The sequence below is a fragment of the Lasiosphaeria miniovina genome, assembly GCF_030549165.1.
Source record: "Lasiosphaeria miniovina strain SMH2392-1A chromosome Unknown B0T26scaffold_1, whole genome shotgun sequence".
In the NCBI taxonomy this organism is placed as follows: Eukaryota; Fungi; Ascomycota; class Sordariomycetes; order Sordariales; family Lasiosphaeriaceae; genus Lasiosphaeria; species Lasiosphaeria miniovina.
In genome coordinates, this window is record NW_026848220.1 from 357,534 (window position 1) to 378,584 (window position 21,051).

Here is a 21,051-nt window from a genome sequence, read left to right on the forward strand (position 1 = left end):
CGCCCATGCTTTGCGCACATGGGCAAAGAGCTGCGCCTGTGATTCTGTTCTGCCGGCCGCAGAAAACGGCCGATGCACATCCTAGCGCGGCCGGCAATGCAGCACATATCGTCGGCGCCACACGGGCCGCAGAAAGCTGACCTGGTCCGATGTTACTCGCCCTCCAGGGTCTCAAGGCCACCCATTTAGTCGCAACTACTTCAGCTCGCCCAACAGCATGGTTCGATCAGATGACGCAGATAGAACTAGCAGCCAGAGTTAGCAAACACAGGGCATAATGGCCGGAACACAATGATTAGCAACGTACTGAGAGGGTCTGATCCTGTGGAGAACTCGGCGCAATTGACTGTTCCCTTGTGGCCGGGAAGCTTGTACAGAAGCTTTCCCGAGTCGCTCGCCCAGATAACAACCGTACCATCGCCCGCGCCGACGGCGATCTTCTTGCCGTCCTTGTCCCAGCTTCCGTGAATCAGGTTCTTTTCCAGGCCGAGCGGGGCTCCGTCGAAGGTGCGAAGGTGCCGCTCGGCAGGCGCAAAGGGTCTGATATCCCACGTCCTTGCCGTCGAGTCCATTGAATATGAAAGCAGCTGTTGAGAATCAGGCGACACCTTGAGGGTTGTGATGGTGTCTTGATGGCCGATCATCGAGTAAACGACGGCCTTCTTCCGGATGTCCCACACCTTGATGTCGTTGTCGATGCCTCCGGAGAAGATCTCGTTGCCTGCCTCGGATATGGCAACAGCCGTGATGGGGAACTCGGTCTCGATGTAGTCGACGGCATTCTTCGTTCGCGGATCCCAGATGCCAATGGTCCCATCGTCGCTGCCGCTGATGAGCAGTTCCTCGCCGCGCTTGCTGATGTCCATCGTGTTGACAATCTCGTCGTGCCCCACATAGCGCCGTATCCTAGTCCCCGACGTGAGATCCCAGCTCGCAAGGTGCATATCGGCCGAGGCGGAAAAGAGGATCTCGGAGTCGCGCGACCACTGGAGGTCGAAGACGGCGCCTTTGTGTCCATTCAACACGCCGTAGTTTTCGCAATCGCCATATGTTCTCCAGAGCACTGCGTACATGTCAGCGGCTAGCCTTAGCCACTCCCAAAGAGCGGCAGCATACTTATTGTCCTGTCCATGGACCCCGACGCTATTAGATTCCCAGACGGGTCGAATTTAGCCGAAAAGATCTCGCCAGAATGTCCCGAGAGCTCTATTACGGGGGCCTGGAGACCGCTCGTTCGGGGCGCCTGCACCACACGTCTGTCAGCCTCATAAGTGAATGCGCGACAAGTAAAGGTGGACGAACCGCCTGGATCAGCGCGCTGCTGCTCCCCGACGCGCCAGACCTCGCCAGAGCGCGACTGGAGCCCACATTCTGCCTCTTCACCAGTTGACCGCCGCTAGGGTCATCTGACGCCGGTCGCTTCTCTGCCGACATGATTTCACAGTCGGAATGAGCAACCTGGAATGTGGGATTAATCGGCAGGTGGGTAATGAGACTCGGGTTGATGCGCTCGATGATGCGCGCCTTCTCAAAATTCGATGGCAGTTCCCGCTAAATCGAGGGAAACATTGGCGGGATTTTAGATTCCCCGCTTTCCGTCAGGGCGCTCTGTGGGGCCCTGCCCAAGTTCCATCTATTGGGGTTGGTGGGGTTGGTGGGGTTAGTGTGGTCGGAGAGAAAGGCGACGACACCCGACAGCTGAGGCAGGGCGGTCTTCAGGCGAGACCCCTGCTGTTAGTTACCACGGCGCAATCCCACCCACCGCCTTTCCAACGTTCGATCCGGCCCACCTGGACTCATTTGACCTGTCCCAGCAACACCGCACTCCAGCAGCTTGCGGCCATTTTCGAGGCCCATGATGTCGGCAAGTAAGGCGTCTCGGTTAGGGGAAGAGTAAGTCGGTGTCCCAGTCCCTTCCTTTCGTGCAGCTGCTAATCTCGACTCGTCCCTTGGCTAGGATCTGGAAGTAAGCGCCCGCGCGTGCTTCGGCTCGCCTACTAGCACGCCTCCAAACCCCTCCTCCAGCTCGCTGCTAACCGTCGAGAAGAACGCGCATCGACAAAGTCAACTCGGAGCTCGTCGTCCTCACGTACGGAACCATTGTCGCGCAGCTCTGCAAGGACTTTGACAGCGACTATGTCGAGGTCAACAAGCAGCTCGACAAGATGGGATACAACATTGGCCTGCGCCTGATTGAGGACTACCTGGCCAAGTCCAACACGATGCGGCGGTGTGCAAACTTTCGGGAAACGGCCGAGATGATTGCCAAGGTGCGGCTGGTGTTTTCCCCGTGTGCTGTGCCCCCGTTGTCTTTGCCTTGGACGCGTGCGTGCGGGGGCTGACGATGTGGGAACTCTTCTCTTACGACTTTACAGGTCGGGTTCAAGATATTCCTCAACATAACGCCGACAATCACCAACTGGACGAGCGACAGCAAGCAGTTCTCGCTCGTCTTCGACGAGAACCCGCTCGCAGACTTTGTCGAACTGCCCGACGACGGCCGCGCGCAGGACGAACTCTGGTTCTCAAACATCCTGTGCGGAGTGCTGAGGGGCGCTCTCGAGATGGTGCAGATGCAGGTCGAGGCGCACTTCATCAGCGACGTGCTCAGGGGCAACGACACAACCGAGATGCGCATCAGCCTTATACGGTATATTGACGACGAACTGCCGCCAGAGGACGACTAGACACTATGTTGCCCTCCATTTGGGGTTTGAGAAAACAAGGCGGAGGTGCTGTTCGAGCCGTAGTTCCCTTTTCCGAGTGATTGTGGTTCTGGTTCAAGTTGGAGTCCTGGCATGACGGGACATGGGACGCGAGCATGTGGGGCTGGGGTCGTCGGGCGACTGCTGGGGAGATGCGGTCCGTATTGTTGAATACCCCTTCCGGCTCTCAAACGTAGCGCATCCCTTGCCGGTCTCCCTGATGCAAGTGCGATGAGTGACGAGGCCATGCGGTCGGGACGGGGCGTGCGGCGGATACCTTGGCCGTGACAACGGGCTTCGGATCCATGTAGTTGGCAGGCTCAGTGTTCCATATTTCTGGGTCCCAACTCCGACGCCTTAGTTCACAGGGCCCTCAACATGCGTGCGTCCCTTTACTCGACAGGCTTAACTGTCCTGTGGCTGGCGATTCATCTGGAGCGTGGCGTGATGCCCGGGCTTACTTTATAAATGCCCGCTTCCGCCCCTTGAGCCTGCCATGTTGCTCGTGGATTAAAAACATGCACTTCTCGGTCCGAGTGTATTCAGTTCTGTCCCAGTTAAATGTCTCCTCCGTGATGGGCTTCAGGCCAACCTCATCCGAGATAGGTAGTGTGGGGGACGGTTGGAGATGCGGCCTGTGTAGCCCAGTGAAGCCGCTTTCGAGCAGGACTACGCCTCAGAATTCACCGTATCCCAACCTAGACCCTACAGATTGCTCGGAAAAGGATTTAAGAGTTAGGGTTGACTACCCGTATTGTTCGTATTCTCAAACAGGCGGGCCGAAATGCAAGCCTGGCTGGGAAACTTGGGAAGATACGGCCCGTGTGTGTTGAAGACAGCTAGCTCCCTTGGTTGTTGAGATGGTGAAAATGAAGCGGTTGGGTGCCAGCCCTCGGCTCTTGCCTTCGTTCCATCTATTGGCCAACGGGGCTTTGCGGCCGCTGTGTTGTGTTGAGCCTCAAATTAGTACAGCCGCCTGCTAGCGGCCTACTTCACCAGAACCGGATGGAATTGTCCAAACTACCTAGGTAGCACAGGGAATCCGCGAAGTGATTGGCAAAGATGCTCGAGCCTTCTTCCGCAGGAAGTGCCATTTTTATTGTGTCTGCACGTGTGGCTTTTGTTTCAATCATGTTGCGCCCTCAACCCTCTAAAGGCCCCCAAACCTGCATAAAGAAGGGTCATTGGGCCGCCGGGTGGAGGCCGGACAAAACGCGCCACTCTCAGCCCAGTCGCTGCGGCCCAGCTGTACGTACGTACCCACTCTTTCGGGGTTGCCACTTCCGCTCAGGCAAGAATTCGGACAAATGACCCGCAGGCGAGGCCACAGCCCCGTTCCGCCACAGTTTTATCGCGCCGCAGCAGATGACCACCTTCCTCCCATCTCTTCCGAGGCACCACGCCATTTCTCACTCTCATAGTTGAGGCCATGGCCAAGACTACATCTTTATTACTACCTAGCCATGAATCCCCCCCAATTCTTCGATACCTGCCCTGCGAGTTCATGATTCTTTTCTGAGTCTCATTTTCTGGTTTCTCTGTGGCCCGCCGCACGGTCATCCCAAGTTCTCGACGCAAAATGTTACAAAAACTCCAACACGCGACGTTGACTACTCACCAGCCCATGGAGATCATGCCCGCTTCCAAGATTGGCAGCATGACCGTCATGGAAGCCGCCGTGCCGGACAACATGGAGAGCTATCTGTTACTACTTAATAGCGTCGATGCAACTATATCGCAAGTCCTTCTGCAAGCAGCACTTCTCCAGAAAGCACGCATACTCGATAAGCTTCGCCAGTCAGAGTCAGCCGCCATGGGGTGCCTATTTTGGAAATCAAGAGTATGTCATTGCATTAAGCACTGCACTCACATCGCTTGTTGAGTCCTACTAACATTATCATGTTCAGCGCAGCCGCCGGCAGGAAATCACTCAGGGGTACAGACATGATAATAGGCCTCACTATGCGCAATCTGATTTCTCCAAGGAAGAACCCTACTATGGGGCCTCCAAGGAAGATCCCTACTATGGGGCACCGAGCTTGTACTCGCGCAACACTGACCTCTCCTACGGTTCGGGGCGGTCTACTCTTCTGGATGAACCCCTTGGTCCCCTCCTCGGACGCAACGAAAGGCCGAAAAAGATGAGCGTCCGCAAGTTCAACTTGCACGTAGAATGTGCCGGATGCAAATTCTCTCGAAGCAAGTGCCATAATATACTTGACCTGAGACCCTGCGTGGCTGAACAGGAGTACCGCATGCTCGTCGAAGAGGAAAACAGCACCAAAGGAGATATATACATGCAGCTTGACCTTTGCGCCTCAAGCTATATCGGGCCCGATGAATTCAAAAGGTTGCAAAAGCTCTTTGCGGGAGCGGAACGCTGGAACTCGAAACCTAGGACAAAGAACGGTGTCGACCTTGACCATATCATGCTGGCGCTGCTCCAAAAAAGGCCTGCTTACGAGTTTAACCGTGACGGGCGCTGCGAAAGAATAATGTTGGCGAGGGTATACCCTTTCAAGTGGCGTCATGACTGGAAATTTAAATATGGGTTCACTAAGATCAACCCGGAGCGAGAGTTAAACGACAAATCAATTGTGCCTGTCGAGGTGGTAATCAGAGACGAGGAGGGCTTGAGAAATTACCACAGTAAGCCATCTTTCTAACCGCTATGTTTTCACATTATTTCCTTTACCTCCTTTTTCATTCTGAGTCGCGGAATCTTGAGGGCTTCTTTGAGCAATCTTAGCGTTACGGCTACAGGGTAGGAGTGGAGGGCGGGCTATATTAAGAGCTTGTAAGTCTTTGGGCGGGCCTCTCGGATGCTTCAGCATTTCTTTTCCCTTTTTCGTTTTGGCGTTGGGGTTTACGGGGGAACGGAACTTGTAAATCAATCAACGAGTTGGTTAGATCTGGCGCGTCATGGGAGAAGGCGGCGTCTTTTGAGAACATTATAGGGCGCAGGCAACAGATGATACCTTTGAGACCCGCGACAAAATCAACTAGTGTCATTTATTTCACATATTCTCTATCTTAGGGGAGTGGGTAGGTATGTAATTATCTAGTAAATCTCGTGCTCACTCGTTTCAGAGCCGTTGATTCACACCTTCATGATATTTGACGACAATGGCATAAGTTGATCACTGAATAATCTCAGAGAAACTCTATGGGCAGAGCCATGAGGCCTTGCTTCACGCTCAAATAAACTTAGGTTGCCTGCCACGGAAGTCTGCTTACTGAAGTCTGATTAACAACGGGAACCCTAGCCTATCCTCGACTCTTGGACAAACCCGTCGCTTCGGCACAGCAAACTTTCGACCCGAATTTGAGACCAAGTTGGCTTGCGGTGTTGATTTGAAATGTCCTCTGTATCACTTCACTCTCTTCGCTGGTGGCGCATGGCCACAGAAGCAGGGGCATGGCTGGATGTGTCCTCAATCAGAAGCGCGGAAATTGAAAAGAACGTTGCCTACAACAGCACAATTGAAACAAAGCCTGGAGGTTTTTGAGCCGCAGCCAGAGACAATATTATTATTGACCGGGCATTCGTCATGATGACGTAGACTTAGACCCTGATACTATGTCGATGATGATTCGCAACAAGGAGTGAAATTTTCAATGTCTAGTTTCCGATTTATGCTCCTACCGTGATATGAAATTTCTCTCGGAAGCCCTGAGACGCCAATAAAGAATTATTATATTCGAAAATGAGAATTTTCAAGCCATCTGTGATCGGGGCATTTGACCAAGCGATTGTAACCTTCTTGGGAGAAGGTAGGTAGGTTATTAGGTATTTGAGTGAAGCCACAAATTTGAGGTTGAATAGTGGTGTTTGAGCTCATATATGAAGTGGTTAAAAATGCGGTCCCGCTCAGATTTGCATTCATTTTTTACGTTGATCTTTTGGTGCGGATGATTTGTGGCTGTGTCGGTTGAGTCTGTAATACGGCGCTGACTGTCTCTCGCTGGACGCACAAGTCAATTCCACAAAAATGTCAAACAAAGTTTTATTTGTATTTTGGGTTTCACACCTTGGTAACCCTTCGAGTGAGCTTTGTTCATGTGATGGTGGGTTAGGAACATTTGTCACGATGTGAATCGAGAAAGCTGTTTGATGAGAGAATGGAGAATTTCGGGAACAATTTTCTGAGTCGGCTTTGAACCAAGACATGGGAGACAGTAAATAGCCCAGGGCTCGAGAATATTACTATATTAGACACCAAGCACATCAACTACAGCTTTGATTGGTGAGTTCCGTCGCTGATTGCCCTTATTTCTTTCATTTCTTGTCCTTCCGAGAGTTATGTCCGAGGTTCCACAACCCGCACAGTCATCAGATGCTTGTTGGTTCCAACGCAGCAAAAAGATCGGATAGAAGCATGAGGCGTGAGGACGAGACTCCACTCCAATGAAAGTTCTAGAAACTGCAAAACGGGTAATAAGAAACGAGCCGCTCATCACTCCACTTTGAGGACGCGGGCATGACGGGACGGAGGCGTGAGCAGAGCCCTCCCCAATGTCTCGGGTGACCTGCCCGTCCGCCAATCTGGGGGTTGATGCGGGATCGGAGAGGTTATGATGCACTTATGCGTTTAACGGAAGGCATTTGACCAATCAATCCCGTAGTATGGTCCTGGACCCCGCTAAGAGGCCTCAGCCCTATGGTTTTCGGGGCCCTTTCCTTTAAGGTTTCTCCCCTGACGATCGGCGGCTTCCTGCTTCCATCTCAGTCAGAATCGGCAGCGTTTTGTGCGTGTATCATGACGATGCAATTTACATGGAATATGTTACAGAGGTATTCCGAGTATTTATTTTCTATCCCGAAGATTTCTGTCCTGGACCAATTCTCGACTGTGACGGGATTCCGACGGCTGTGGAGCGCAGACTGGAACCTGCCTGTCAGGCAACTCTTCGGGGGTCCGTAGCTTAGCAGATTATGGAGCCTCAAAGGGAGCATCCGCAGATGCCGTCAAATCGCTCTAATCAGAGCGGAGACCCCCGTGCTCCCTAGACTGTAGCTCTAGATAGGTCTGGTAGAGCTGGCAGAGCTGGCAGAGCTGGTAGAGCTGGCATAGCTTGCAAATGCCTCGCAGCTTACTCCCACCGGGGGAGCAAGGCTGAATGAAAAGCAAGATGATGCACTTGGATAAAGCTTTGGGATCTGATAGCTCCTTCAGACACCTACAGGGTGGTAGTGAGGCTTTTGTCCACAACAGAAGGCTAATGCAAGGTACCGCTTTATGCGCATGGCGGCGCGCTCGTTGAAGAAAAAGCTGCAAGTGCTTGTTTGCTGCACGTTTTGTGGGCGTCCGACTGAGCTGAAATGCATCGAAAAATCACACTGCAACCGTTGGCAACGTGACAGCCGACCGCCGCCACGGCGCTCGCGGGTGCAGCTGTCCATCTTGTGCCACCACGATCTCCTCTCCAATTTGGTTGGGATGCGGGCGTTGCCGAACAAGACATGGTAAGCCAGATCGCGCGAAAAAAAGAACTGAGATAAAATCCCCCCCCCCCCAAAAAAATGGGGTAGAAGAATAATGTGATAAGTCTCGCTTTGCACGTAGAAAAGTACCTAACACAGTTTAAAGTCCGAAGGCAAAAAGCAATAAAAAAAAAGGAACAAAAAAGAGAAAGATATCACCTGGTGCTTCCAATTATCAACAAATATTTGCCCAAGTCCCACAAAGTTATCTTCCAGGGTTCCGAGAACGCATCGTGCCTGAGTTTCGGCGGATTGTGGGCTTGTAGAGCACATGGATTGCCGGGTGCACACGCCTTTTACCCCGTACCTATCCAGACTGACGCAAATGACGAGCGCCGACCGGAGGGGCCGGCCGAAAACCCCCCGTCAATGCAACCCAGAGGTACAATTCAGTCCCTGAATGTTTGTTGGCGTGGTACTTGGGCAGAATAATGATGATGGCCCAGCAAATAAACTAGCCAGGGAAGCTCTATGATGGGTCTTTTGGGCGAAGAGATAATTGAGCCTCTAGAATTCTAAAAAAGGGTTTCTAATGGATTTCACCTCACTTGGCGAAAAATCTTTGGGGTGAGCCGTAAAATTTTAGAAAGTCCCCCGCTAGCAAACATTCAGGGATTGAATTGTAAGGTTGTCTGTGTCGGAAACTGGCTCTGGCTTTGAACGTGGCGCGACACGCTGGGATATCAACGATAAATCGATCTGGACGCCTGGATGTACCAGGAAACTTTCCGTCTCGTATAATACATACGCAGCAGATGGTGAGCGAGCACCATGCTAGAATACAGTCAGGCTTCGGCCTGACAGGAGGCGCCCAACCAACCTGGCGTGATGGCGAAATCTACCGTGGTCGCCAACCAGGTCGTGCCAGATCCTTGCTAAACGTGGCATCAAGATCGCCTGCGGTGTAAAGAAATTGAAGTCGGTCTGCTTTGGAGATTTTTGATCCCCGAAAAACGCGGCGCATTACGTCCTATGGACGAATACGCCTCGCAGGTAGGTCCGAGATGCGCTCCCGGTGACAGACAGCATAGCAAGGAGCTACAGCACGACCCGAAGCGTAAAATGAGAAATAAAAGAGCCCCTTTGAGTCGCTGGGAGATCTTAATATGACAGGAAGGCTGCATGAAGATGCCACGACGCATCGATGCTTGGCCCCCATTAAGATTTTCCACTCGACAAATCCGCCGGCTGCAATGCATGTCGTCAAAACCCCGGCTCCTGGACCTGATGGGATGGATTGACTGATGGGCGGCGACCCAAATGAGTTGTGTGGGGGAGATTCGCTGGCTGGTGCGTCACCGCACTCGAGCTACCACCCACTAGACGTCTCTATACTCGATAGGGATGGAATGCGCTTCTAGTTTGCCAACCCCAGTGAGTTGGCAAGGTTGACCGAACGCCTAACTTGACGACACAAGTCGCGGGCGCAAGCTGCCAGCTTGCCTGGGCAGAACAAGGCGCCGCCGACCTGGAAGATGATGCCATCTTGAATCAAGCCTGAGCGCCCGCGCTCCCACGCCTACACTAATGAAGGGGACCGAAGGTCTCGGCTGGTGCACGCGTTCGTGCGTGCGTGGGTTCGTTTCCGAGGCCGAGCTCTCCACTGCGGCCAAAGTTACACTTTTTGAAAAGGTCGATTTGACCGTTATACGGATACTGGTAGATATCAAATTCGACTTTCCGGGGCTCAGACAAGACAAGGAAAGAAGAGCCTCGGAAAAGAAAATTGATGCTGTATTCCGTATGTACAATACATACTTGCGCGACCCGCCTGGCCTGCCTAGGTAAGGTAACCAACCTCCAGAGGCGGCGGAGTGTCTGTCCTGCGCCCACAGTACGGAGGACTAGCAATATCGCCTGAAGCGAGTATCGGGGTGCCAAGCCTTCTATAAGTGCATTATTGCCTGACTACCATGTATAGATGCCTGAGAAGCCTGAGGTACCAGGCAGCAGCGGTTGGGGTCTCAAATGTACGCATGGTCCCACCTCAGAGCGTTCCAGAAACTGCGCGCACGAGGGCCCCAAGGAGGAAGTTTGGCAGCAGGACCATCCCCAGTCACCTGTGTGCTCTTGTGGTTCCCCCCCCATAAGCTCAAGCGTCGCCGAAAATTCGAAAAATCCCAAACCCAGTCCTCCTTCTCTTCTACCTTCCCATTCCCCCCTGCATCTCCGACTCGTCCTCCCCCGAGCCATATCATTTTGATGTTCCAAGAATCGCTGCCTCGACCATCACCGAACTTGCCGGACTGGCTTAGCAGCGTCGTGGGAGTGAGGGACGACAATTGCGACACGATTGCCAGTGGCGAGTGGGACGAGGAAGCGAGAGCGCGAGCCCCAGTCGTGGCGGACCCAGCCCAGGCCGAGAGAGAGCCACAGTCTTTTCGGTCGCTGCAGGTGCTGCTGCCGCTGCCAGTCTCCCCATTTTGGGACTCATCATCCCACACCACTACTGTCGCCCAGCCCCCGTCTGTCCCGTCTGGTCGCCCCAATTCGACGCATTTGCTCTCGCTCGAGCCTTTGCGCTTCCCACCCACCTAAACTTCCATCCCGACAGTTTGACGACGCTGTCGTCGCTGTCGCCTGGCTGCCTGCCTCTTATCCCGGCCTGGCTCCTGCTTCCACCTCTACCTCCACCTCCGCGCCTCCACCTCGACACGTCGCCGAGCTGGCTCCCGCCAGGCCTCGACCCATCCCCGACACCACATCTGACGCCTGTCGCCGGGGCTAGACATACTGCGTCGTCCCACTGGCGGCCACCGGCGAACCAAATCATTTCGCATTCGGCTTTTTAATTGCAGCGCCGTCGCACACGACACGCTTCGCGCCTGCACGCGCCTGATTATCATCCTGTACCCCTCGATACCCATCATCCCGCCTCCCAGCAGACCGACGTCTGCACCCTACCGCCAGTTATGAACAACATGGCCGGCATGGCTAATATGGCCAATATGAACCCCATGGGAGGTCCCGTTGGCGGCCCCATGCCAATGATGAATAATGGCGCACTCCCTCCCCAGGCAACACCGCTGAGACTCAACGACGCCAGCCGGACACTGCTCAACACCTACATCTACGAGTATTTCGTGCACTATGGCATGTGGGAGCCCGCCCGCGCGCTCTACCACGCCGACGACCAGATCCACGTGAGTAAGGAGAGCCTCGATCAGCGCCGGGACGAGCCTGGCGCCGGTCTCGGCGATGACCCCATGGACACGGATAGCAAGAGCGGTATGGGAAAGCGCCCGCTCGATTTGCCCGCACCCAACGTGACCACGCGCGTACCAGATACCTGCTTTCTGTACGAGTGGTTCTGCCTCTTCTGGGACATGTTCAACTCGCAAAAGGGCAAGAGCACAATCGCGCACGTTAGCCAATACGTCCAGCATACTCAGGTACGTAATCAGAACGCTTCGATGGCGGCCTGAACAGCTTACTAACATTTCGCACAGGCGCAATCGCGGATGCGGCAACAGGACCAGCAGACCATGCTGCGGCAAATCCGCCCCGAATTTACCCACCAGCAGTATCCGCAGCACATGATGAGGGGGATGCAGAATGGCGGCATGAACATGAAGCCTGGAAACCAGCTACAAAGAGCGGCCATGGCAAATAACCAGAAGTACGTTAATTATACCCTTTCCCTCTCTCTACGTATCAAATAGCTTTATTATCTCATGGCTAACGCCTGCCTCTTCTCTAGCCCTCAGACCATGCAGATGCTCCAACAACAAAAGGCAGCCGGTCAGATGCAGCGGGACCCTTCGGATATGGATGGAAACCGCGCCAGACAGGCATCACCAGGCTCGACTGACAACGCGCCCTCACCATCCAAGCGGCCACGCCTGGACGGCGCCCAGTTCAACCCCAACCCCAACGTCATGATGCCCAACGGTCGACCAGCGCAGGGCATGCCAGGCCAGCAGCAGGTAGGGAGCGGCCCTGATTCAGCGCGAACATTACTCCTTCAAAACGGCATCAACCCAACTTCGCTGAACTCTGAACAGCTGCAGTCCTTTGCCGCCTCAAACCCAAATGCACAAGCCAAGTCTATTGCCTCGTACGCGGCTAACCTCCAGCAGCACCACGGCAACCAAATGCCCAACAAACCCATGGCGACTGCTGGCGGACCTCAGCCGCAAGGCTCACCCTTGGTGCCTCAAGGACCCGATGGTGCCGCGCTTGGCCAGTTCTACAACCCCGGTGACATGGCCCCCAATAACATGCGTGCTGGTCCCGGTAACGGGCAGGCGACAAGCGGGAGCAACCATGCGTTGCAAGACTACCAGATGCAGCTGATGCTGCTTGAGCAGCAGAACAAGAAGAGGCTCATGATGGCTCGGCAGGAGCAGGATATCAGTGGCGGCATGGTCCGTCCTGATGGTCAAGGCGCCCCTGGCGTTCCAGGCGCCCCTGTACCAAATGCCCAGTCCTTTCAAGGCAACTCTCCACCTGGAGGCCGGAGCGGCGCCTCGCCGAATTCTTCAGACCAGATGAAGCGAAATCAGCAAATGAACAATCCTGCAAACGTGGGATCCCCGGTACCGGATGGCGGCGCACAGTCGCGGAGCTCGCCCAACTCGATGAACTTCATGGGCGGCAATATGGACCCCAACGGCGGCGGCCAGCAGCATTTCTTCAACACCCCCATGAATGGTGGCATGCGGCCGCCAAGTTCGCACCCCGGACCGCAGTTCGCCGGGCAGATGAACCCGCAACATATGTTGGCGGCACAGCGCGCGCAGCAAGCTGCTGCACAGAGCGGCCCCGGCATGCAGTGGCAGCAACAGGGCGGCCAGAATGCTCCGGGCCCGCAGCCTCAGGTTCAGGGCACTCCGCAGCAACGGTCAATGCCTCCACCGTCGGCCCCCCAAGCGGCAGCTGTTGCTGCTAGCTCGCGCAACACTACATCGTCGCCGCAGACGAGCAATGCCGCGCCTCCGACCCCACAGCAAACTAACAAGGCCGCTCCCAAGAAGAAGGATACTAAGAGCGCTAAGAGCAAGGTATGTCGCCTATCATTGAACTATGACCGTTTAGCCTTGACCTAACAACCCACAGAATGCTGCTCAAAAGAAGTCCAACGCGAACCTCAATGCTGCGGCTACGCCCGCTGCCGAACCGGAACCGGCGCCGGAAAACCAGGCTCCGGCAACTCCGATGACTCCAAACCCGCAAAACTTTGCAAAGAACCAGAACGTGCCTGCACAGGTTATCGCGAACGGACAGCCTGCGCAACCTGTACCGCCGGCGGCAGCGCCTCCTGTGCCAGTTCCTCAGCATGCGGATCCGACCCAAGCGAACGACTTCATGACCAACGGACTTGTAAGCCACCCTTCTTTCTTTCATGCCTCTGCCAGTCTAGAGATTCACTGACACGGAACAGGATTACAACCAGCTGGATTTTGCTAACCCTCTTGTGTCGGACAATGTCTTGGCCGAATTTGACTTTGACTCCTTCCTGCATGATAGCAATGGCGGAGAGGATGGCGCGTTTGACTTTTCTGGAGGGTTCATGGAGGGAGGCGAGATTGGGGCGGAATAGGAATCCCCCTTGTTCGGCCAATCACTCCTTCGCGACCCCCCAGAATAACCAGGAGTCGACAAGCAGGAGGCAATCTCGTCGTCGGCATCCAGAAAGGCATTCTTGGAGCTTTTTAGGAGAATCATCTTGGTTCGTTTCAACATATCGCTCGAATACGGCTTCAAACAGTGGACAACCAATTAAGTCCTCGTCGAACCCTTCTCGAAGAAATATCTCGATACCTCGCTTTGATAGAATTTTCGGCTCTCCTGCCGCCATACTTCCCCACACTCGGTGGATGATCTATCGAGCTCGCACTCGGTAGCATGATTTCAGTTTTTCCGCAAATACATGTTTTCCGGGCTTTTTTCAGGCTCTCATTCCTTCATATGGGCTGGGTTTTGCGAATCGGTGCCTGGGGCGCTTGTTCTGGGCTTTATTTCCTTTCCCTCATTTCTCATCTCGCAGTCTTTCCAATTCTTCTCCCTACGCCGGGGCTGATGCCGGGGCTGATGTTGTTCCAACATGTCCCTTATCAACAGTCATTTTTAACATTATTTTCTCTTCCTTTTGGAAGAATTGTTCGAGCTGGATGTGGTGTTTGGTTGGCTTCGCTTGCATGGTTGCTGGTCCACAACTCTTCCGGGCCCGGCAACCCATGTATCTCCCTCTCCCGACCCCCTTAATATCGCATTTTTACCATTTCCTTTTCCGCCATACAATTCCGTAGCGTTATGTTTTGAATCACAGGGCAACGAAAAAGTAGTCTGACTCTGGGCAAGGTGGCTGAGACGAAGGCAGAAGAAGAAAAAAGAAAGGACGATCGGACGAAACAGCCACGACACAAAAAAGAAGCGGAGAGACGTCTACGCACGGCTTCTGACTGAGAAATGCAATTCCGACGCACGCATGCACAGCAAATTTTCTGTGATGAAGAGGAGAAAGGAGGCGGGAGCAAAGCGGCAATTGGAGGGGGCGATTGACTTGTTATTTTACACTAGGCTGGAACGGTGGCCTTTCGTTCTTGGCCCGCGGTCTTTCATATTTGTTTTTCTCCTTTTTCGGTTTTCCCAGTTCTGTCTCCGAAATATCTGAGTGGTGTTTTCTTCCCTCCCTTTCCGTCCCGCCTAGTTCGCTGCTGTACTTGAGGCGCTCAAATCGAGCAATGCCACACATACACACAACACACACACATGCACACACACACTCATCACACACTCATCACATACTCATCATACGCAAACACCCATCACACACACACACTCATCACACAATTACTACGCCATAGGGGGGAGGGTGTCGACTCTGTATCTAACACTTATTTTTTACTATTACCACTAGTACTATCTACTATCGAGCTGCTTTTCGCTGCTACTCGCTATCTACTACCCTGTCCGTCCCATATTTTGGCTTGTCCTTTGAGCTGTGTTTCATCCTGCGATATTTGCTTCTAGTTTGCTTGCATAAATATGCCACCCCCTCGCTGTTCTCTTAGACGTTGCTCCTTTTGCATACTGTTGTTGTTTTTATTGTTGTCCGCTGGCCATGCGGACTTCTCTGAAAGGTAAAGACATAGGCCTATTGCTGGTCAGGGTTGGATCCTAAAGCCCCTCTGGCCTCATTGTTGCACGCAACTGGGTCGGGGTGGTTTTTTTGCCCTCTTGGCCTTGACGAGTACCTTGTTCTGAAGCATGGATTGGGTGTGACGAAGCTTGCTGTGGCTGCTGGGATTTCTCACCCAACCCAGGAGCTTGTCAGAAGTCGCCCGCTGGTTTTTTTTCTCCTTCATTGATCTCCCATAGATGACTTAGTACTTACTGCGCGCTGCGAATGAGAAAATTGATGACTGATGGCTATTTTCTCTGAAAGCCTTCGTGTTTCCTCGCCTGTGACTTTGTTGCCGCCAGGGCTGCCCGCTTTGTCCATGTGCGTAGTCCTGATAACTGAGGGGGCTAGGCAAGTCAATTCTAGAATTTGCCTGGTTAAGGAGCAGAGGTTTTTTAAATGGGTCGTAAAGGCTCTCGGATGGCACGGATATCACCCAGTTTTATGTGGAAATGGAGTAAAGAGCAAGGCTGGTCATATTGTCTTGTCGTGATTGAACTGCAAGGCACCCGTATTGAGCAGTAAACAACATACTACTATTCTAAGTTGGTAGGCAGGCGGCGGAACTGTCCAAAGACAGCGCGGATTTGTTGGCTGCTTATACTCAAACCCATCTCCCCCAGCCACTGCAGGACATGCTCAAGCCAATCGTCAAGGCCAGGACATAGCCTTTGCCTGTCTGTCGTCCTCCGCCTCGAGTTTCGTCTCATTCAATGGGGCGAAAGAGACAGTATCGGGCGCCATTTCTGGAGCCCCAGCTGGTGCTATTCCCTCAGGCCTAACCTTGACAATGTAATCGGAAGCAATTTCAAGGAGTTCAGGGGCAATATCAGGGGCAATATCAGGGGCAACTTCGGGGGCCACTTCAGAGGTCACTTCAGGGACCGCCTCTGTGAGCACTTCAGTAGTTACCTCGGGGGCTATTCCGGGGGCTACCTCCCGGCCCACCTCCCGAGCCACTTCATGGTCGGCCCCTCGAAAGCGGTCTGGGACGAGATGGAGGTTAGCCTCAGGGTCGAGGGCCATTTCATGGCTAATCTCGGGAACGAGCTCAAGGTCAACGTCGGGGACAAATTCGAGACCAGCTGCAGGCACCGACATAGTAAAATCCTCGAGAGGAACAGGAAAAAGGGTTTCGGGGAACGGGGAAGGCTCCCAATTCCAATCCCCGACATCTCCTGCAAATATGTCGGGCGTGGTGGTGGCGATAACCTCTGAATGAGCCTGACTCTGCGGGCACTGCGGAAACCACCCGCCTAGCTCGAACATCGCCTCGCTGTACTCGCCTTGATTCCGCGTGTTGCAATCCAGTGCCCCTGCGAGATAGGTACCTAGCATTTGCATGTTGATGGGTTTGGGCATCCAGCCGTCGAACCCCGCATCCAGAAATCGCGGTTCCTCGCCGCGCTTCAACATGCTGGAGACGGCAAAAATGGGGGTGCGGCCACAAGACTGCACCGCACGCGAAGGTAAAGGGAAATTCTGCTCATGTTCTCTGATCAGACAGGTCGATGCCCAACCGTCGACAACCGGCATCTGTGTGGTAACACGCGGATTAGCAATGCCTCAAAGGAAATATGGCAGTGAAAAATGAGAAAGGCTTCTTGACTAGTAGGCTAAGAGTGGGGCGCCTTTGAGCTAGGTGGTGGAGGTACGTGATGTGAAAGCAACGTTCACGAGCAGGGATATTAGACTCACATTCAAATCCATCAGTATGAAGTCGATGGTAGATTGGTTTGACATGAATGTGTTCCAACATTCCTGGCCGTCTCGGCTGACTAGAGCCCGATGGCCCATCTTGCTTAGCCGTCGCTTGAGAATCTGGACATTGATGATATTGTCATCTGCCACAATGACGGTGAGGCAATGCGTAGTTGGTGTCTGCACACTTCCCATTAGAGAAATGGCGGGGGTTGGTGCGACAGTCGCTGGCGATGCCCTGGCGCCTGACGAGCCGCCCGGCGTGGCTATGGACGTCGAGTTTGGTCTCATGGACCTCGACAACGGCCGGTCTGGCATGGGCAGGGCTGGAAGAGGGGAGGCGTCGCGGCGAGAAACTAGAGACGGGGCGCGCGATGCAAATGCAAAGGGGACCTCGATTGTAAAGGTAGAGCCGTGGCCCTTGGTTGAGCTTACTTTCAGCTGGCCGTCCCTCTTCTTGACGAACCGCGCAACAAAGGCCAGACCGACTCCCACGCGAAGTACATCCTCTCTGTGTCTGAAAATTTGCCCCGAAATCTCATCAAAGTCTTCGTCCGGGACCTGCTCGAACTCTTGAAACATGTCATCAAGTTCGCGTTCCGACAGGCCGGGACCAGAGTCGGTGACGGAAATGTGTGTGACGGAGCTCTTGGGCTTCTTAAGTATTTCGCTCCACTCAACATGGACTTTTCCGTTAGTTGTATGTTCGATTGCGTTGGCAACAAGAATTGAAACGGTACGCTGAAGGTTTTGAGAATCTCCGCGTAGATATCGCGAAACCCCCGAGCAGGTGCTCAAGACCAGCTCGATCCCCTTGTCTCCGGCAAGCCGCTTCAAAGGGTCGAGAGCCTCTTCCAAACAGTGAGTTAGATCAAAAGGCTCACAGAGCTGCGGGGTGGAGCCCGTAGTGCTGCCAGTCAAGTTGAGGAGGTCGTCAATCTCATAGATCAATGTCTTTGAAGACTTGTACGAGGTCAGCAGAGTTTGCTTGGTGCTATCCTCAAGCGGCTTCTCCAGAGCCATCTCAAGATAGTTGATGACAGCATTCAATGGCGTCCGCACTTGAAGTAAAATGTTGGTTAGCCCGAGTTCGTTTCGCGGTATTGGATCATCCTAACCTCGATGAGAGGCATCGTGGAGAAGCAGGCGTTTAAGCCGTGACTCCTTGACGGCCGATTCTTTTTCTCGCCACACTCTGATAAAGTTGCCGTAGACAAGTTGAGCCACCGCCGCAATATCAGCTACGAGCAGGATAAGTAAAACGAAACGACCGGGAGTCCCAGGAGCGGCAGACCTACCTTGTTCCGGCGTCCAGGCCATGCTTGTCCCATCGACCACCTCGGTCCATTTTTTGAAGCTGTTCCGAGGTTCGAGCCTTCCAAACTTTCCTGCGAGGGATGGCATACCTGCCCAGTGGACCTCGCGGAGCTGGTTTCGGCGGTAGAATACGACGCAGTCATCAGTGGTCCCGGATAGTGGAATATATAGCACTCCGGCGATTGACTTGAAGCCAGAAGGATAGTGGAGGTCGTGGAAGTCCGCACTGATATTGCTCGAGAAGAGGATCTTATTTGGCCGCCGGTAAAAAAGGTATTTCAGCAGCGTCACAGCCTCTGTGTAGGATGCTAGCCGCCCGATGGTTCTCGCCTCTCCTTCGATGACAAGGAAGCCGCAATCGGCCTCGAACAAGGTCAGCAGTTCCTCCGAGGAAGCAGTAATACACTCATTTGGATTCTTCTGTTCCTGAAGGGTGTTGATGATGCGACGGGCTTGAAGCTTGTCGGAATTGAGGAGCTTCTCGAGGCATGTCGAGGCCGCAACTCCTACAAAGTAGCAGAGCTCACGGATTGAGAAGGGGACCCGAGTGGCCGTGGGGCCGTAAAAATGGCAGACGATGAGACCCCACAGAGTGCCCTCAGATTCCAGGGACATGGACATGGAGGAGCGCACCTCCATGTTCGCCAGGTACTTGAGATGAACGGGCGACATGGCACGCAGGTAAGCGTGAGTCAGATCTAGCGGCACGTTAATGTCAGAACTGTCTCTCCCAATAAGCCTTGCCGTCTGCTGTGATCTGTCGAATAGGACCCGGACTTTGTTGAGCATGTAGAGTTTCCGGGCTTGGGGCGGAATATCCGTTGAAGGGAAGTGCAGGCCTCTGTAGACGTCCTGGCTAACCACTGGGTCCATCAGCTCCGCCACAACGGTACCGTTGAAAGCCTCGTCGAACTGGTAGACCATGACACGGTGGAATCCCGAGAGCTCGCTGACAACTCCCACAATGGCGTCAAGAAGGGTAGTGACGGATTTGACTTCCGAGAACTGTTTCTGGATCTTGGTCGCGACGCCGACAATCTCGAGTGACGACGAAGCGGGATCAGACGCCAAGGCAAGAGTTTCAGGGCTATAAAAGATTGGCTGGCTTCTGGAATGCATGCTCGAGACCGTAGCCATGTCCATGTGGTCACTGCCAAGGGTATCAACAGGGTTGAGCTGATGAGAGCGCAGAATATCTGCTTGGGGGTGCATCGAGAAGTCCTGGAGCTCGAACTCGCACACATAAAGATCCACGTCGGGGCCAATGTAGTGGGCTGCACACCAGCACGGTATCACTCGGCTCTGGGCGTCAAAGAAGGAGAAGGCGAAGACGACCGGTTCGCGCTCGTCCATGTTGGCCTCGTAGCGACGACGTATGTTGCTTAGTTGTGCGTTGAAAAGCGGACGTTGAAACAGCGGCATGACATGGTCGAAGTTCGGAAACGCAAATATTTCATCGGCACGATAGCTGCAAATGAAGTGACTATTTTCGCTGACGATACGAGGCACGTATAAGCCGTCGTTCTGGCGCTTCAGTGCGACGAGCATTCCGTAGGACTGGACAGCTCCGGGAATGTGGATAAGCTCATCCTCGCAGCGCGTAAAGGCGCGGCGAGTGCCCTGGACGACCCCATGAGAACCATCGCTCAAGACGGCGTATTCAAACTTGTCAGTCACCAGTGGGTCTGAAGGCTCTACGCGATCTCTATGGTCGCCCGGGTCATCTGAGCCGTTCGTTATGATCACTTCTGGAGTCGCGGGGATATCTTGTGGCTCATACGACTCGAGGTGGCCGTTTCCTGCAGCGTCTGCTGGCGGTTCGGGTGCTGTCTGGGTATGCTCAACCGTCTCGAGGACGATACGAGGGTCAACAGGCTTTTCGATCACTTGGACCCCAGATAGTGCATCCTCGGTATCTTTTGATTCATCAATCAGCACACAGAGCCAGTACCATCCGACGCCCTTGATAAAGATACGTGGGAAATATTACCAAAATAGAACGACTTGAATGAAGGGGCGTGCGTACCGGAAACGTTCCGAAGAAAAGGAGAGCTCTCAAGGATTGAGAGGCGGATGGGAAACACTCTTTCTATTGTCTGTGGCAGAGACATGGGGCCTCGAGATCCGTACTGACGGCGAAAGCTTGTCACGGGGGAATGCAATGAACGAAATTGGGCTTCAATCAGCTAGGTATTCTACCTTAATTAGGTGACGGCAAACGACGCCAAGCAATGGGTGCTCGGCATCAAGGGGTCCTTCGCGCGGTTGAAGGCAACCGCCCGAGACAGTGAGAAGCTGAAGTGAGCTGGCGGGGACTGACGCCACAGGAAACCCTCAGCAGACTGAAGCAAAGCTGCTGCCAAGGCAGTAAGGCAGTTCCATAGAAGCGAAAAGAGAGAAAGGGAGAGAGAGAGGGAGAGAATGGAGAACTGGAGGGGCTTTTGAGAGGGGGAACGAGAGAGAATGAGATACGAATTAGCATCAGCGGGTGGTCATGAGTATTTCAACCGGGGTTGCTGATCAGCAGCATAAAAAAAAGCAATCAGAACCATAGGGCGAGCTGAGACGGAGAGGTGCCCTGGGTAGATGATCGACGACGATCGAAGGCCCTCCGAGGATCGGGTGCTGTGCAAGCCACAATGTGAAGAGCAGAGTTGGGCGCGACAATGCGATAGGAATGGGTTGGACGAGGAAATGCAGCTCGACCAATAGGGCCA

General features: G+C 53.8%; 5 protein-coding genes across 5 annotated transcripts; 3 read left to right on the forward strand and 2 right to left on the reverse strand.

The window, feature by feature from the left end:
• Positions 1-195: 195 nt before the first annotated feature.
• Positions 196-1,434, reverse strand: B0T26DRAFT_745087 (WD40-repeat-containing domain protein; the record flags this gene model as incomplete). Its single annotated transcript, XM_060444506.1, has 4 exons — positions 196-245; positions 308-1,063; positions 1,117-1,243; positions 1,303-1,434. The coding sequence occupies 4 exons, from the start codon at positions 1,432-1,434 to the stop codon at positions 196-198; spliced, it is 1,065 nt and encodes a 354-aa protein (XP_060301869.1).
• Positions 1,435-1,645: 211 nt separating this feature from the next.
• B0T26DRAFT_3190 (BET3 family protein) lies at positions 1,646-2,955 on the forward strand. The gene is made up of 4 exons (XM_060434359.1): positions 1,646-1,893; positions 1,958-1,966; positions 2,048-2,270; positions 2,376-2,955. The coding sequence occupies exons 1-4, from the start codon at positions 1,856-1,858 to the stop codon at positions 2,685-2,687; spliced, it is 582 nt and encodes a 193-aa protein (XP_060301870.1). The 5' UTR covers positions 1,646-1,855; the 3' UTR covers positions 2,688-2,955.
• Positions 2,956-4,205: 1,250 nt separating this feature from the next.
• Positions 4,206-5,432, forward strand: B0T26DRAFT_3271 (uncharacterized protein). Its single transcript, XM_060434391.1, has 2 exons — positions 4,206-4,545; positions 4,613-5,432. Exons 1-2 carry the CDS (start codon positions 4,285-4,287, stop codon positions 5,369-5,371), a joined length of 1,020 nt encoding a protein of 339 aa, XP_060301871.1. The 5' UTR covers positions 4,206-4,284; the 3' UTR covers positions 5,372-5,432.
• Positions 5,433-11,111: 5,679 nt separating this feature from the next.
• On the forward strand, positions 11,112-13,732 carry B0T26DRAFT_745090 (uncharacterized protein; the record flags this gene model as incomplete). The annotated part of the gene is made up of 6 exons (XM_060444507.1): positions 11,112-11,582; positions 11,640-11,809; positions 11,891-12,116; positions 12,195-13,193; positions 13,249-13,512; positions 13,574-13,732. The coding sequence occupies 6 exons, from the start codon at positions 11,112-11,114 to the stop codon at positions 13,730-13,732; spliced, it is 2,289 nt and encodes a 762-aa protein (XP_060301872.1).
• A 2,129-nt stretch (positions 13,733-15,861) lies between these two features.
• On the reverse strand, positions 15,862-20,448 carry B0T26DRAFT_816187 (uncharacterized protein; the record flags this gene model as incomplete). Its single annotated transcript, XM_060447382.1, has 5 exons — positions 15,862-16,852; positions 17,015-18,078; positions 18,136-18,258; positions 18,316-20,250; positions 20,361-20,448. 5 exons carry the CDS (start codon positions 20,443-20,445, stop codon positions 15,968-15,970), a joined length of 4,092 nt encoding a protein of 1,363 aa, XP_060301873.1. The 3' UTR covers positions 15,862-15,967.
• Positions 20,449-21,051: the final 603 nt, after the last annotated feature.